At 36.6% G+C, this 16289-nt stretch overlaps 1 protein-coding gene across 4 annotated transcripts in view; it reads left to right on the forward strand.

Moving 5' to 3' along the window:
* The window catches only part of taok1a (TAO kinase 1a), a 160010-nt gene that overhangs the window by 104364 nt on the left and 39357 nt on the right, over nucleotides 1-16289 (forward strand). For all 4 annotated transcript variants that reach the window (XM_072243752.1, XM_072243753.1, XM_072243755.1 and 1 more), the window contains exons 7-12: nucleotides 1395-1508; nucleotides 3355-3446; nucleotides 3672-3765; nucleotides 9600-9681; nucleotides 12803-12970; nucleotides 13331-13537. In XM_072243752.1, the coding sequence (XP_072099853.1) occupies nucleotides 1395-1508; nucleotides 3355-3446; nucleotides 3672-3765; nucleotides 9600-9681; nucleotides 12803-12970; nucleotides 13331-13537 (757 nt within the window). The remainder of the gene's footprint in view (nucleotides 1-1394; nucleotides 1509-3354; nucleotides 3447-3671; nucleotides 3766-9599; nucleotides 9682-12802; nucleotides 12971-13330; nucleotides 13538-16289) is intronic.

A 16289-nucleotide genomic window follows, 5' to 3' on the forward strand; every position in this document is an offset into this window, starting at 1 on the left:
ATTCCATTCATATCAAATTGAATCTTACAAGGAAAAATACTTCCCAAATAAAGTCTTAAGTGCTTTGCTTAGATCCGTACATATAGCAAATGTATTTCTACCATCCCCAACACCCTGTAAGAGTAAAAATTAAACAAGACAGCCAAAGGTAAACAACTAAAGTATTTGTTGTTATAAATTTACCAATGACCTTTCTGTTACTAGAACCACCAAAGACTGAAAATCAATTATGCTGATCTGTTGTATTTGTTTAGCCAATCAGTATAAATCCCATTTACCAGCACTTGGTATGTTTTCTTCTGTGCATTGGTAATTGAAGTGCACATCATCAGTACTTTCTCAGGGCCTATTGTTCATGCTGTATGTCTTATACTTTTTTGACTTCCCAGAATATCATGCCTCATACTTATTGGGATTAAGTTCCATCAAATTATTGCTCGTTGCAACTTATCATCTGATCAATATAGTTTGTGGCCTAAGATACCAGCTTTAGCTACAGGACCAATTTTCATGTCACCTGTTAACTTACGAACCATACCTCCTGCATTCCCATCCAAAAAAAAAATAAGGGCCCCAGCTCCATTCTATGGTAAACCAAACTTCCTCATTAATATATTTTATTAATAGATACAGAAAAAGTTAATCAAATTTGTCAGGCAGGAGCCTCCACCAACAAAGCCAAGTCCTGCTTTTCCACTGCAAATTAATCCTGTCCCTTAGATCTTTCCAATTTTTTATGTCCCTTTTTCCGATATTAAATTTTTTTCTTTTTCAATCTCTCTATTAGTTTCAGCATCAAACACATTACAAAAAGTAAGTACAAAGTAATTGGGATTATATTAATTGATAATAATTATTAAAATTTACAGTCAGGTAACACATAGTTAGTAAACATCCCAAAATCTCACAAATTAGCAACAAAATATATAAGGAGTATACATAAAATACAAAAAACCATAAAAAAAACAAAAAGAAAAATCCCCTTTTAAAAAAAAACTAATCTACCCAAACTAAAAGAAAACTATGGGGGAAAAAAAAAAAAGAAAGGGCTATTTTGATACCTCAGATAGAACCAATAGTGTCGCCACTTCCGCTCCTCTCCCCAGATATTGAAATCACAAAATAGATTTGGCAAGGGTCAAATTACATCATGTGGAAGTCTGATATTATCGTCCTTATTTCATAAACTGATTTTACATAAATGTTCAAAGAAAATAGTTTGGATGCCCATCTTGCACTTCTTTTCAAGCATATTCTTTGAGAATGTATCGTTTTAATAAGTGATAATATTAAACAATTTGTATTTGTTTTAATTTGCATGTTATATATGAATGATATTAGAGGTTTTATTGACTCGATGGCTATTAAATAACATTTACCTGTTGTATACCCAGGGACATAAAGGCAGGTAACATCCTCCTGACAGAACCAGGGCAAGTAAAGTTAGCTGATTTTGGATCTGCTTCCATAGTTTCTCCTGCCAATTCATTTGTGGGAACACCATACTGGTAAGAAACGTTTTCTTTTTGAGTCAAGAAGCATGTGCAAATCATTTATTTCCTTTATTATTATTATATTATTATAGGAAAATGATCAAATCATCACAGGAAGTTGTTTGTTTGCATGTATAAAAACTGCTTTTTAGTGTATGCCATTATTCTGAATAATTGCTTGCGCAGTTAAATTTGCAACAGCAGGAGAAATCCCATTTCTTTAGCAATCTTGTACTCCGTCTGGCAACTCATGACGTTAAATATGCTGTTTCAAAAAATATTCTGCTTTTTCCATTTAATTAATATAATTTTTGGCTGATTTAAGATAAATAAAGCTAAATGTTTGAAAAAATGATAGGTGGCAGTCATCAATTTGTCATTTGCTTTTTTTTGCTTGAAAATAGTTCAATATAAGTAAAATGATTCTGCTAATTCATGTAGTGGATCTGAATTTACAGATGTGGATGGCTATTTTGAGCATCAGCATATATTGAGTGTTACAGCTAGTAGAGCTGCTGCCTCACAGCTCCAGTGACCCAGGTTCATTCCTGACCTCCGGTGCTGTATGCGTGGAGTTCGCACGTTCTCCCTGTGACTGTGTGGATTCCTTCTGGTGCTCTGGTTTCTTTCCACGTCTGAAAGACATGCTGGTTAATTGGCTGCTGTAAATTGTCCTTAATATGTAGGTGAGTGGTAGAATCTGGGAGTGTTGGTGGGAATGTGGGGGAGAATCAAATGACATTAGTGTAGGATTAGTTTAAATGTGTGCTTAGCAGTTGGTGCAGAATCACTGGGCCAAAGGACCTGTTTCTACTGAATGATTTTCAGTGCATTATGTAATCTCTTGTGTTTTCTAAATCATCTTATAACCTGTACTGTGTTTTTGGTGTTAACTAAGTAACCTGCATCCAAACATTAAACTACAAGGGAGTTAAGAGATATGAAGATGAAGCAGTTCATTGATGTTTAGCCTAAGATTGGATGACCCATGGTGAAGCAGGCTCGGGACATATTGACCTGTTCCTGCTTCTTCTGTGTTTACAGTACAGCACTGTATGTTATGTCCCAGATTTGATTCTCAGTAAGTTTTGATCTAAATGCCTTCACCCAGTCAGGATTTTATAGTGCTTTCATTTCTAAAGTGTATATGAGGGGTCAGATTTTCAACACATTCCGTTCCTGTACTTTTTCCAGCACCTGCTGTTAGAAAATCTGCATAAAGAATAAGGATATGTAGCGGATAGTTTGTGTAGGGTAATAATTTTTTATGCAGTTTTACAGTTAGCCCAAATCAAAAAAATTTCTTGCATATGAAGGATTATGAAACTACAGCTTTGTTGATAAATATAGAGCTGTACTAATAAAGAAAGGTAAACTTGAGACATTGAGGTGGCTTTTAAATGAAACTATTCCAAAAGTCATTAAGAGGGTCATTTGAGGCAGAATTCTTAGAACGAAGACCTGACCAGGGCCTCAAGAAATCGCGAATGTGGGATTAATCATCTGTTAAATTGTGTTTAATTGGCTGAGTTGCTGATGGATTGCAATTGATTGAATGTAACGGAAAGTAAAAGCAAGCCACTATAAATAAAACTGTATTTAAAATTTTAAATCCAAATCAATTTTTGGAATTGATTGCTATATGTTTATTTTGCTTTATTTTTTATATAAACTAGTTAAAATAATATAAATTTCAAGAGCCGTTGTTTTAAATATATACTTCTGAGGCTGAACATAGTTTCAGTTCTCCTTGACACTTCTTACCACAGTAATCTTTGGAGGTATTTTCCTATTTCTAATGCAGAATCAAATTGACATAGTTCAGTAAAGTTGCATAATAACTACTTTTTCATTGAAATAGGATGGCTCCTGAAGTAATTCTTGCCATGGATGAAGGACAGTATGATGGCAAAGTAGATGTTTGGTCCTTGGGAATTACATGCATTGAATTAGGTAAGGTGTGGCTGTCCCCTGTGAATGTGAAACAGCTGATACAATGTGGTCATGATGGTTTAATCTTTCATCGTAAAATGCAATAAAAAATGTTTGATCACTTTTATTTTAATGCATTTAAAAAGACTGCAATTATACCCTGAATGAAACTTTAAATAAGACACTGAAAATTACCACTTCATTGTTATCAGTTCTAAAATCTGATTACTGCTACTTTGCCCACAGCGGAGCGAAAGCCTCCTTTGTTTAATATGAATGCAATGAGTGCCTTATACCACATAGCGCAGAATGAGTCACCTGCTCTTCAGTCTAATGAATGGTAAGTATATATTTGAAGTCCTGAGATTTGTATAGAAACAGATGTTTCTAAATTATAAGTAACTGCCAGTTTAAGAAATACTTGTCAGTGGATAAAGGTTTATATCTAATTCTGAGTGTTTAAACAGATTATCCTAAAATGTGCAGCAAAAGCTTAAAATAGGAGTTGTATATTTTTCAATGTTCAGAATTAGAAGCTGTTTTTATAGTAATAAGATTACCATCTTTGAACATAATGGTGTCCCTTAAGATTTATTTAAAAATTAAATTGAGTATGCCTGATGACAGCAATTTTATAGATGCTAAAGCCTCAAAGTACTGCAGTGATCCATATTGAGATCCAAAGTAAATATTTTATTAAAATTAAATATAAATCGTACAAGTATTTGATTTCTTTTGGTGGCCTGTAAGAGAAAATCCTGTAATAGCTTGTTTGATTGTAATTTAATATGCAGGCAGTCCTTCTTATTGTAAAGCTGCATACAGTAGTTTAAGATAATCAGTGTATTTTGCTATATTATAATCAAGACTACACAGTTTTGGATAAGAGTGTTGCAAATTTAAATTCTTCTCCTAAATTGTTCATGCACGTTGTGTACCTTGTGTACAAGTATATTTATCTTGCATTGATTTAAAAAAATCTTGCTTCCCACATTGAATTCACACTCCACGAGTTTTACTTCATTATAGTTTTTATAAGGGGAAGGGAAGCTAGCTGTCACCTGAAGTCCAAATCTTTAAGCAACTCTGCTGCCCTTCAACTGAACTCAGTAGTTTATAAGTAGGTTACAGATATTTGGATTTATCTAATTAGAGCAGCTTTAAATGAACTAAGCAACTTAAGATCTGAACAGTACAATGATGCTTCAAATCTTGCAATACCCAAAAATGATAGGAAGGGTAATCAACTAATGCTATATCATTTTTGTGGATCAAATTTTAATACCTAAATCACACTGAGATTTCAATTATTTTGCAGAACTGTTAATTGAAGTTGATTAGATATTATCATCTTTGATATTTAGTTCTGAATCCATTTAGGTGAAATTACTTTGTAATTGAACCATGTTTTCAGAGTGACATCTCATTATAACTTTAAAAATTGATGCCTTTTCAAGGAACTGCAATAGAATTGAAAACGATCATAAGTGGTTGAATAATAATGATTTAGAATTTATATATTTAAATGCATTCCCTGTATAAGTAAATAGATTTGTGATACTTTATTCCATTGAGATACAGCACGGAATACAGCCCTTCAAGCTGCGCCAGCCAACACCCCCCCCCCTAATTTAACCCTACCATAATCGCAGGACAATTTCCAATGACGAGTTAACTTGTATGTCTTTGGATCGTGGGAGGTAACCGGAGCACCTGGAGAAAATCCCATGTATTCCACAGGGTGGGCATAAAGACTTCTTACAGATGATGTCAGAATTGAAATCCCAACCCTGATGCTCTGAGTTGTAATAATATCGCGCTAACCGCGCTGTTACCATGGGCCCCAGAAAGCCAGATTCATATGAATGTTTTTTTTACAGTTGTAATTTCAACTGTGTTTATAACTTGTCTGCACATTAACTGATTTCTTCATGTTCACTTGATGTTGTATTATTTCTAAACAGATTAGTTCTGCATCTATTTAATAATTTGCCTCCATCAGTTTTAATGTTGGATAATGGCAGTAGTCATAATCATTTATAAATACATTTCTCTCAACTTTGATATCCTAATTCATATATACAAAAGATCCTATAGATGCTGGAAATCCAGAACACACACAAAATGCTGGAGGAACTCAGCAGGTCAGGTAGCATCTATGGAAATGAATAACCAGTTGAAGTTTCGGCCCGAGCCCTTTCATCAGGACTGGAAAGGAAGGGGGAAGAAGCCAGAATAAGAAGGGGGGAAGGGGAGGAGGACAAACTAGAAGTTGATGGGTAAGGCCTGATGGGGAGATTAAGTAAGAAGCTGGGAGGTGATGAGTGGAAAAGTCAAAGGGCTCGAGAAGAAGGAATCTGATAGAGTGGATAATAAGAGAAAGGGAAGGAGGAGGAGATAGGCAGGTGAGGAGAAGAGGTAAGGGGCCAGAGTAGGGAAATGAAGTGCGGGGAAATGGGAGGGGTAAACAATTACAGGAATTTGTAGAAATTGATGTTCATGCCATCAGATGGAGATTACCTAGACAGAATGGGGATAGGATTTGAAATGGTTGATCATCAGAAAATTCTGCTTTTTGTGGATGGAGCAGAGTTGCTTGCCAAAGAGGTCCCCAAATCTACGTCAGGTCTTACTAATTTAGAGGAAGGAGCACCAGATGCAGTAGATGACCCCCAACAGATTTTGCGTGTGAAATTTTTCCTTACCTGGAAGGACCGTTTGGGGCCTGGAATGGAGGTGACTGGGCAGATGTAGCACTCCTGCCACTTGCAGGGATAAGTGCCAAGAGAGAGATTGGGGGGAGGGACGAATAGACCAGGGAATCACAGGGAGCGATTCATGCAGAAGGTGGAGAGTAGGGAGTGGGAGGGGAGGTAAAGATGTAATTGGTGGTAGGGTTCTGTTGAAGATGGTGAAAGTTGTGGTGAATGATGTGTTGGATACAGAGGCTCGTAGGGTGATAGGTGAGGACAAGAGGAACTCCGTCCCTGTTAAGGCAGTGGGAAAATGGGGTGAGTGCAGATGTCTGGGAAGTAGAGGAGATGTGAGTGAGGGCAGCATCAGTGGTGGAGGAAGGGAAGCCTAATTCATTTATTTATTCTATAGAAGCTTTCAAATATGTGTCTCTGTTAGAGTTAGACTCTATAATTGTATCTGAGATATTCCCAATAATTGTTTACAATTTTCTCTGCGGCAAATTTCTTAGTGTTCTTGCAATTCGTTCTAAATTTTATCTTTAGAAATACAAAATTTTTGAGACTTCTGTTTTAAATATTCGGATTGACATAGTTCCCAAGTTAGAAAATTACTCCTTTTTTTTCTAGCATAGAGATGAAAGAAGAATATGTTAGAGGACCACAGTCAAAGTATGCATAAAAAAAAGAAAGCTAGGGCCAAGTACTTGAGTATGATAAATGGGTGAAATATGACAGGTGTTATATCTGCAGGGATTTCTGTCATATTATTGACTTCATAGAAAAAAATAACACCATAGCTGGAACACTCCAATTGTGTCTTAAATCTTGTAGATTATTCTTGGCATGAATATTAGGAGAAATCTGGGCCACTGGAATAGTAGTGAGATGGAAGTATTTTGTGTTTGGCTATTTATTTTAAATTTCTACAATACATTTAAATGGTTCAGAATTGTACAAGTCCCAACATATTGATGTAGTTATAAAGAAGGCAAGACAGTGGCTATACTTCATTAGGAGTTTGAAGGGATTTGGCATGTCAACAAATACACTCAAAAACTTCTAAAGATGTACTGTGGAGAGCATTCTGACAGGCCACATCACTGTCTGGTATGGGGGGGGGGGGGGGGGCGGGTGGTGGCTTCTGCACAGGACCGAAAAAAGCTGCAGAGGGTTGTAAATTTAGTCAGCTCCATCTTGGGTACTAGCCTACAAAGTACCCTGGACATCATCAGGGAGCGGTGGTCACAGAAAGGCAGCGTCCATTATTAAAGACCTTCAACACCCAGGGCATGCCCTTTTCTCACTGTTACCATCAGTTAGGAGGTACAGAAGCCTGAAGGCACACACTCAGCGATTCAGGAACAGTTTCTTCCCCTCTGCCATCGGATTCCTAAATGGACATTGACCCCTTGGACACTACCTCACTTTTTTAAAATATACAGTATTTCGGTTTTTTACATGTTTTTTAATCTATTCAATATACATATACTGTAATTGATTTTGTTCTATGTTATGTATTACATTGAACTGCTGCTGCTGAGTTAACAAATTTCACATCACATGCCAGTGATAATAAACCTGATTCTGATTCTGAAGTTACTCTTTTATTTTGGTTAAAATTACCTCAACCTTGGCAAGAACATGCATTGAGGGAGGATTTGCCGGGAAAAAAAAACACCCACAGGATATATCTTCTGCTCCCTTGAGTTTGACATTAACTTACCCTGGTACTGCGATGTATCTTCCAGTATGGTCTGGTGCAGCCTTCTTCCACTGGAAGGCTGGTTGCTACACATTGGAGTAGTAGAGCTCTGAACCAATTATCTCACTTGAAAGTGCTTGGTAACTTGTAAAGTAAATTCAGAATATATAATTATTAAAATAATTAAATTACAAAAAGAGACACAAAAAAAAATTTAGATTGTTTAAACTAATTTAATTACTTAACCTTTGTCCTAGCAGAGTTATCTCATTCATTTTAATGGAATGCTCTCTATGGCTTTGTGTGCAGATTTCCGTCACTGAGACTGTAAATTCAAACTACCATGTTGAACTTTGAGGAGTCAACTGTACTTGTACATTACAAAAGCTTAATGACACCAGCTATGTAAATAACCTGAAAGATCAGATCTTGGGCACTTGGTCTAATTCAACAGAATATCTTGACTGTGTATCGGATAATGAGATAGAAAGCTTTCCATTAACCTGGATGGAAGAAGCTACAATTAATTGAACCCTGCCGGGACTCCTTCCTTTGTTCTTAACATCCCTTCATTTTGAAATGGTGTGAAATAGCTGCTTTTGAATGTTTTTTACAGAATGTGGTGATTTGCCAAGGCTTGTTCCTTCAAATCTGTGATTACCCCACCTGTAATAATGAAAAGCAAGCAAGTAGGTATGCTAGCTTCTCCAAAGTTACTCTCCAAGGCAGATATTCATATTTAGGGTTCAAATCCTCTTCACCTAATAGCAAAGTTGAAATCCCTTCATTTTGCAGACTGCAGATGGTGAAGATGATGACACAACACTGTATTCTAAGTCATAGATTCCAGTTGTGTTTTGTATTCTGTTGTGTAATAATTGGCAAACAATGAAAACTTGTACCATTTTGATGACAAACAAGAGCAAATCTGCAGATTTCTGGAAATTCAAGCAACACACACACAAAGTGATGGAGGAACTCAGCAGACCAGGCAGCATCTACGGAAAAAAGTACAGTCAACGTTTCGGGCCAAAACCCTTCGGCAGGACTGGAAAAAAAAGCACTTTGATAATATGTCTGCAAAAGTTTTCAAAAGATTTGCAGAATTAGTTGCATTGTGGCACGGTAATTGACTGGAAACTAGTTGAGCAGTATAAAATAGCCTGTATTCATTTTACAGTCTGCTAAATAATTTCACCTTGTGCCGTGATTGAATTGTTTTCAGAATTAGCAATGTTTTTATTAATAGTCTTTCTAAAACCCATGTGAATGAGAAGTAGCCTTATAGAAACATAAGATAGTGAAGGGTGATCTTACAATTTTTAAATTGAGAGGGATGGATTAGGTGAATGGTAACATTCTTTTCCTCAAAGGTAGAGGATATAGAATCAGGATGAGAGGTGAAAGATTTTAATGGGACTTGAAGGCGAACTTTTTCATGCAGAGGGTGGTAAATACATGGTACGAGCTGCTGGAAGTAGTGGTTGAGGCAGATAGTTAATATGATATAATTTAAGAAACACTTGGATGGGTACGTGGAGTTATGGTGCTGAGGGGGATTCAGGTTGAACACAGAAAAATGGGACTAGTTGGATGGACAACATGGACTCATTAGGCCAATGCATGTTGTATTGTTCTATGACTCTGAATTGTCATTGTCAATTTCAGATCCTAGCAATGCAGGTTAACTTTATTTTGAAACTCTAAACTCATGAGATATTGCTTCAAGTGCCTCTTATGCTCAATATGGTTTCCCTTTCTCTTTAATTTGCTTAGGTCTGACTATTTTCGCAACTTTGTAGACTCCTGCCTCCAGAAAATTCCTCAAGACAGACCCACTTCGGAGGAACTTCTGAAAGTCAGTAGGGTTCTCTAATGCATTTTATTTTTCTTAATCATGTTTATGTTCAGTTTACAGTGTACACAAATTAAATTTGATTTTGTCACTTTTTTATCAAGTGCCATAGAATATTGCTACATTTTGCATTTGTACATAATTAATTTTGCGCATAGGTTATGTGAACAGATCCCATTATGATGCCCTTATTCCTCCGCAGAGTGCCACCCATATCCTGGTGTCTTACTCCCCTGCAGTATGATACCTTATCCTAGCATCTACCTGTGCTAAGGCAGTGTAACAGTAAAATCAACTTTATTATCTAGTTTCTTCTGGAGATATTTCCTGGCAATTTATTAAACCTTAGTAGCAGAGCTTGTATTTATTATAACATTTATGATCTGTTTATGGCTTGTCACATTGGTCTTGCAATTTGTAGCGCTGTTTTCTCTAGAACACAATGTGAGAGGCACCCTGAGCGAAGCTGTCTTGAACATGTTCCACAAGGAGTAGACTTGCAGCATCCTATGTCCATTCTAAATTTACCTAAGGTTGTGTTTACCTGAAGAGCATGATCAATCTCAGCTGTGCTCTTCCAATATTTGAAATGAAATGGTTGTTTTGGGGAGTAAACATTCAGTATAATAAAGGTTGTGTAGAAATCTACTGGGGGTGAGAAAATTATAATGTGGAAAGCAGATATTGAGTTAGTTGGAACCCTTGTAATAGTGTCTAATATAGTTCTTTCAGTATAATGCAATCCCCTTCCTAAACCCAATGTAATGTAAAGAGTTAGATTAATATTGTACTTGTTGGGAGATCCTTGATATTGTTGGATTCACCAGATATTTTTAGAAATTAAGAAGCGCCTTTCAGGATACAGAGATTTATTGAGTGGTTAAGAAGGCATATGTTAGTTGACACATTGAATTCAAAAATCAGGAAATCATGTTGCAACTTTATAAAACTCTAGTTAGGACATATCTAGAGTATTGTGTATAGTTCTGGTCACCCCATTATAGAAAGGATGTCGAGGTTTTGTGGAAGACGTTTACCAGGATGCTGCCTGGAGTGTAGGGCATCAGAGGTTGGACAAACTTGGGTTGTTTTCTCTGGAGCGGTGGTGGCTGAGTGGAGGTCTGATAGAGGTTTATGTGATTTTGAGAGACAGTATCTTTTACTCAGAGTTGAAATGTCTAATGCTAGAGGGCATGCATACTTAAGGTGAGAGAGGATAATTTCAAAGGAGCTGTGAGGTAAGATTTTAGCCAGAGAGTGGTGGGTGTCAGGAATGCACTACCTGGAGTGCTGGTAGAGGCAGATGCTTTAGAAACTTTTAAGAGACATTTAGATGGGCACATGAATGTGATGAAAATGGAAGGATATGGAGGCACAGGGGATTAGTTAGGTTAGGTTAGATTAGCTAGGTTGCCCATTGTATGACTGATTTAATTGGATTGGTATAACATTGTGGGCTACAGGTCCTGTTCCTGTGCTGCACTGTTCTATGTTCTATGGTATGTTTTAGGTTAGATGCTATTGCACTTCAATTAAGGTCACAAAATATTGCTAGATCATTTAATTGTGATTACCAAATGGGTTTCACTTTCTATCAGCCCTATGTATATCAGCAGTTTCTCTATGTTCCGTTAGCTGCATTTGCAGATTTTGCATCTTCAACACTAGTAGCAGTTTTTAATTTTCTGCCACCATCATGATTTAATTGAAAAATTATTCTTCAATGCTTTATTGTACATATTCCCAGTGCTCTTGTTAGAGAGGTAGTTTTATGTTGGGGAACTAAATGTCCTCTTGATGGTGAAAACTGAGTGAAGCTTGTCTGAACTAGATTCATTATGGATATTAATTTCTCATTTAAAAATTTTATGGATTATTAACAATTATTCTAGCTTTCAATTCCTCATCTAGGCTGAATTTTGTTATGTTCCTTCAAAACATTAGCTCCTTGCACTTCATTCTATTCAAAGTTATTAATCAGAATTGACACAAGCTGCTATGTTTTATTTGTTATCATTTTAATAAATTAATTTATTAAATCTGGACATCTCACTAGAATCAGCCTCGACAGAAGTCTTGTTGGAAGTTAACATAGGTTGTGCATGTTTGTGGTAAACCGTACTGTCTCCACTCTTGTGAAAATCAAAGGCAAGCTTATTGCCATATGTGCAAGTACGTGAATGCACAAGTAGAATGAAAAGCTTACAGTAACATAGCACTCAATTTGGGCACGTACTTCCTGTATTACCCCTTTCTGACATTGCTGGACAAGGGTTTATTATTAACATGTAGTCTAAAGATAACTTGAGTATCTATTGCAGGCCCCATTATTTAAAATTTCCTTGTTTATTGATGCGATCATTGGCTCCATTACTGAGCCATGAAACAAAACAGAAAGTATATACTTCAGAGATGTTCATCTTTGTTGGCTGTCTGTGCTGGAGTGTCAAATGTATATATCCAGTTGCTTCATGCAATTTCAATACTTGAAACAGAAAGTAGCCCTGTGATGAATTAAACGAATACTCCAGAAGTGTATTCTTGGCTCTATAGTCTTCCTTCTTGTGAATTAACATAATATTTACAAATTCCCTTGGTCAGAATCTAATTGGAGTTGATATTTTCCATTCCAAGCTTTTTATTGATATGAGGTTAAATAATGAGTTCAGTTACATTAATAAAAGAAAGTAAAATCGTTAGTTTTTTAAGAACAAGCTGTGAAAAAGCTATTTAGAACAGATAGTCAACACCTCATTCATAAATGAAATTCTTATAGCGGTCTGAGGTGTTACTGAGCATGTTTAGCCTACCAACAAGCAATAGTTTGAAAGAAAGATTGTTGTTCTGGTCAAACAGGAAAGCTAATGTGAAAGGGAGCTGAATTTAGAATGAAGCCGAAAATTAGATTGATTCTAGTATGAAAGTACGATAGATCTTTATTGAGTGGTATTCCTCCAGTTGATGGACATGTATGTCTTCCAAATTTTCATTCTGAAATCATTGGATAATTTGTTTCTTTTTTTTTGCATGTTTTGATTTAAGTGTAAATACAGGGTTAGGAAAGATTGCAGTAATTGTTAGTTAGGCATTCTGTAGTAACTTATCTCATTAATTCAATTTTCAGCATGCTTTCGTTGTTAGAGAGCGCCCTGAAACAGTATTAATAGATTTAATACAGAGGACGAAAGATGCTGTCAGAGAACTTGATAATCTACAGTATAGAAAGATGAAGAAAATCCTTTTTCAGGAAGCACATAATGGGCCTGCAGTTGAGGCTCAAGAAGAAGAGGAGGTAAGAGGACTTTGGATCAACATAATTAACTTTTTATTTTGTTAAGGTCAATCATGTGAGTAAACTTTTACAACTTGAGAGTTAAGTATCTCATTTATTAAATGATTTGAAATTTTTGACTGCAACATAATTTATTTTCACTCTAATGTTACAAACCAGTATGTAGCTTATTTCATAAATATATTAAATCAATTCAGAGTTGTGAAATTGTCCTTGTGGATTTGGAACCTTCATATTCAAAAATAAACATCAGAAATTCCTAGTAAATGTTGACAGATGCACTTTAATTATTTTTTAATCAATCATAAGACATAAAGACAAAATAGCTTTGTTCTAATATTCTTGTGCTATATTTGAAAGGAACCTGAGCACAGTGTTGGTAGAACGGGCACTGTTAACAGCGTGGGCAGTAATCAATCTATACCAAGCATGTCTATCAGTGCTAGTAGCCAAAGCAGCAGTGTCAACAGTCTTCCAGACGCCTCTGATGATAATAGCGAGATTGCCATGATGCAGGAGGGAGATCACACGGTGATGTCAAACAGTTCTGTTATCCACCTAAAGCCAGTAAGTTTCCCTGTACCTTTTCATTTATGTTTATAATATGGGATTTGTCTTGGAGTTCAGTGGAAGTACAGAATTCTTGATTTTGTTGAAACGTCGGTTTGTATATTTTTACAGGTGTTTAGTTTTGAAAACGTATATAAAAGCAAGTTCAGTCTATTTAAAGAAAAGACTCACTACCATTGTGTAAAGGAAAAGATCATCTATAAACTATTATGCAATCTCAGAAGAGCATAAAATATATTGAGGTGGAGTAAACACTTCCCTTTGTATCTTGCCCAAGCCCATGCAGTTTGGTTGATCTCAGCCAGCCTTCTGTCTATCCCTTTTGCTGACATTGCATTCTCCTGCAGCTCACATTACCAGCTTATCCCAGTCTTGGGCGAAGGGCATATTCTGATCTGTAACTATAATTTGCATAACTTTACGCTGCATTTCACTAAAACTAACATTTTGTTCAAGTGAAGCCAAATTCTGGGTGTGGACCCATCAGGAAAATTAGACTTGAGAGGTTGGGTATTGGAACGGGGGCTTTTCTCTAATCAAGAATATTAAGAAAATGACCTAGAGTGATTCTTTAAAATATTATTAGAAATCTTTGATGGAATAGACAGGCATTGGTTTAATTTATCGAGCAGAAGAAAAGCAGGTGCTTTTACTTTTTTTTGGGTTGTAACAAGGACAGCATTTGTTACCCCTCCCTAATTGCCTTTAACAATTTGGCGGTGAGCTGCACCTACTGCCCTCGTCCTTTTTGGTGGTAGGGGTCACAGTTTTAGGAGTTGTTAATAGAACAACCTAAGCAAATAATTATGTAGATAATATGCATTGCATTTGCAGCTAGTATACATTATCCCCAATCTGCACTGGTACTGGAAGGTATGGATTATTGTTATAGTATAAGCTAAGCAGACAACTATGTGAGAGTTATAGGTGTGCAGCCTGAAATAGCCCTTTCACCCTCTAGACTTTGCATAATTATGAAGCATCCATCTACACTGATTCAGTTTTTCCTCTTGCATCCCCATTAACTCCTCCCTTAAAAAAAAATTCTCCGGTCACGCTTCTACATTAAGGTAATTGATAATAGTCAATTAATGTACTAACCTGCACACCTATGGCATGAGTGAGGAAACCAGAGAAACCCAGAGAAATCAACACAGTTTCAAGAAGATGGTGCAGACTCCACTCAGATAAAGCACCTAGGGTCAAGATTAAGTCCAGGTCAGTGGAGCTGTGATGTCACTGTGCTGTTAGAGCTACAGTAATTCAAGCAAATGAAACTTGGATCCATCGTGATCCTTTTATGGTGGAAATGGTTTGGGATGCCAGAAGGTGAGTCACTTACTGAATCGTACCTAGGCTCTGAATTGTTCTTGTAGCCATGGTATTTACATAGCTGGTCCAGATGAATTTCCTGATGTGGAGTCTACATATCAGGCAGTGATGCAACTCGTCAGTATGCTCTCCACTGTACATAGAACATGGTGCAGTACAGCACTGTACAGGCCCTTCAGCCCAGGATGTGCTAACATTTTAACCTTTCCAAGATCAATCTAATGCTCCTTGCCCATGTAGCCCTTTAATTTTCTATGTATTGAAGAGGCTGTTAAATGTCCCTTATGTGTCTGCCTCCACCACCACCCCTGACAGCCTGTTCCCCACACTGTCTGATACAACCTACCTCTGGCATCCCTCCCCCCTATACTTTAATCATCTTGAAATTATTGCCTTTTTGTATTAACTATTTCTGCCCTGGGAAAATGGTGCTGGGTGTCTACTCTTGCCAGTGCCTTGTATCATCCTATACACTTCCAAATCCACAGTTAATTCCTTGTTCTTGCTGACATTGAGTGCAAAGCTTTTACTGTAACAGCATGCATAAAATAGCAGACCTCTCTTGCTCCTGTGTGCCTCCTCGTCACCATCTGAGAATCTGCCAACAACAGCGGTGTCATCGACAAATTTATAGGTGGTGTTTGAGCTGTGCCTAGCCACAATGTCATGAGTGTAGAGAAAGTTTTGCACTGGGCTAACCACACATAATTGAGGTGTCCCTGTGTTGATCGTTAGTGAGAAGAAGATGGCTTTCATGATCCGCACTGACTGTGGTCTGATGAGGAAGTCAGGGACCCAGTTGCAAATGGAGGTATAGAGACCCGGGTTTTGAAGCTTGTTGATTTGTAATGTTGAATGCTGAGCTGTAATCAGTAAACAGCAACCTGACTTTTATATTTGGTTATATTGCTGTTATATTTGGTTTGATGGTGCCTTATATTATGTTGATAATTCCTTGTTCTGTTTTTGGCCATGAATAGATTGAAGCTTTGGTTATTTTATCAAAGTCTTTCATGAATTCAAGAATCAATATTGTTATTTTTTCTCTTTTTCTTTAAGAAATACTGCTTCATAACCCTCACCAATGTACACATGCAAGTGTCTGTTCTTCCTGATACACAGTATTACTTCGCACTACAGTATCATCCTTGTAAGCTTACAATACAAGAGTTGTATCCAGTACTTCAAGAACATGTCCCTCTAGAAGTAAACCAAGTGGTTCATTTGTGTTTTTAATATTTTCTTATTAAACTGATTTGTCTCTAACTTTGCTTCTGGACTCTATTTAGATTCCTGCAAGCAATGCATTCAAAATTTTCCAACCCAAATGTTATACCTCATTTCTCAGTTAAGATTTTTCTTTGCTAATTCTGCAATTTTATTAATATTACCTTATAATTTGAGCCTTCTCAGTATT

This window comes from Mobula birostris, chromosome 25, assembly GCF_030028105.1.
Source record: "Mobula birostris isolate sMobBir1 chromosome 25, sMobBir1.hap1, whole genome shotgun sequence".
In the NCBI taxonomy this organism is placed as follows: Eukaryota; Metazoa; Chordata; class Chondrichthyes; order Myliobatiformes; family Myliobatidae; genus Mobula; species Mobula birostris.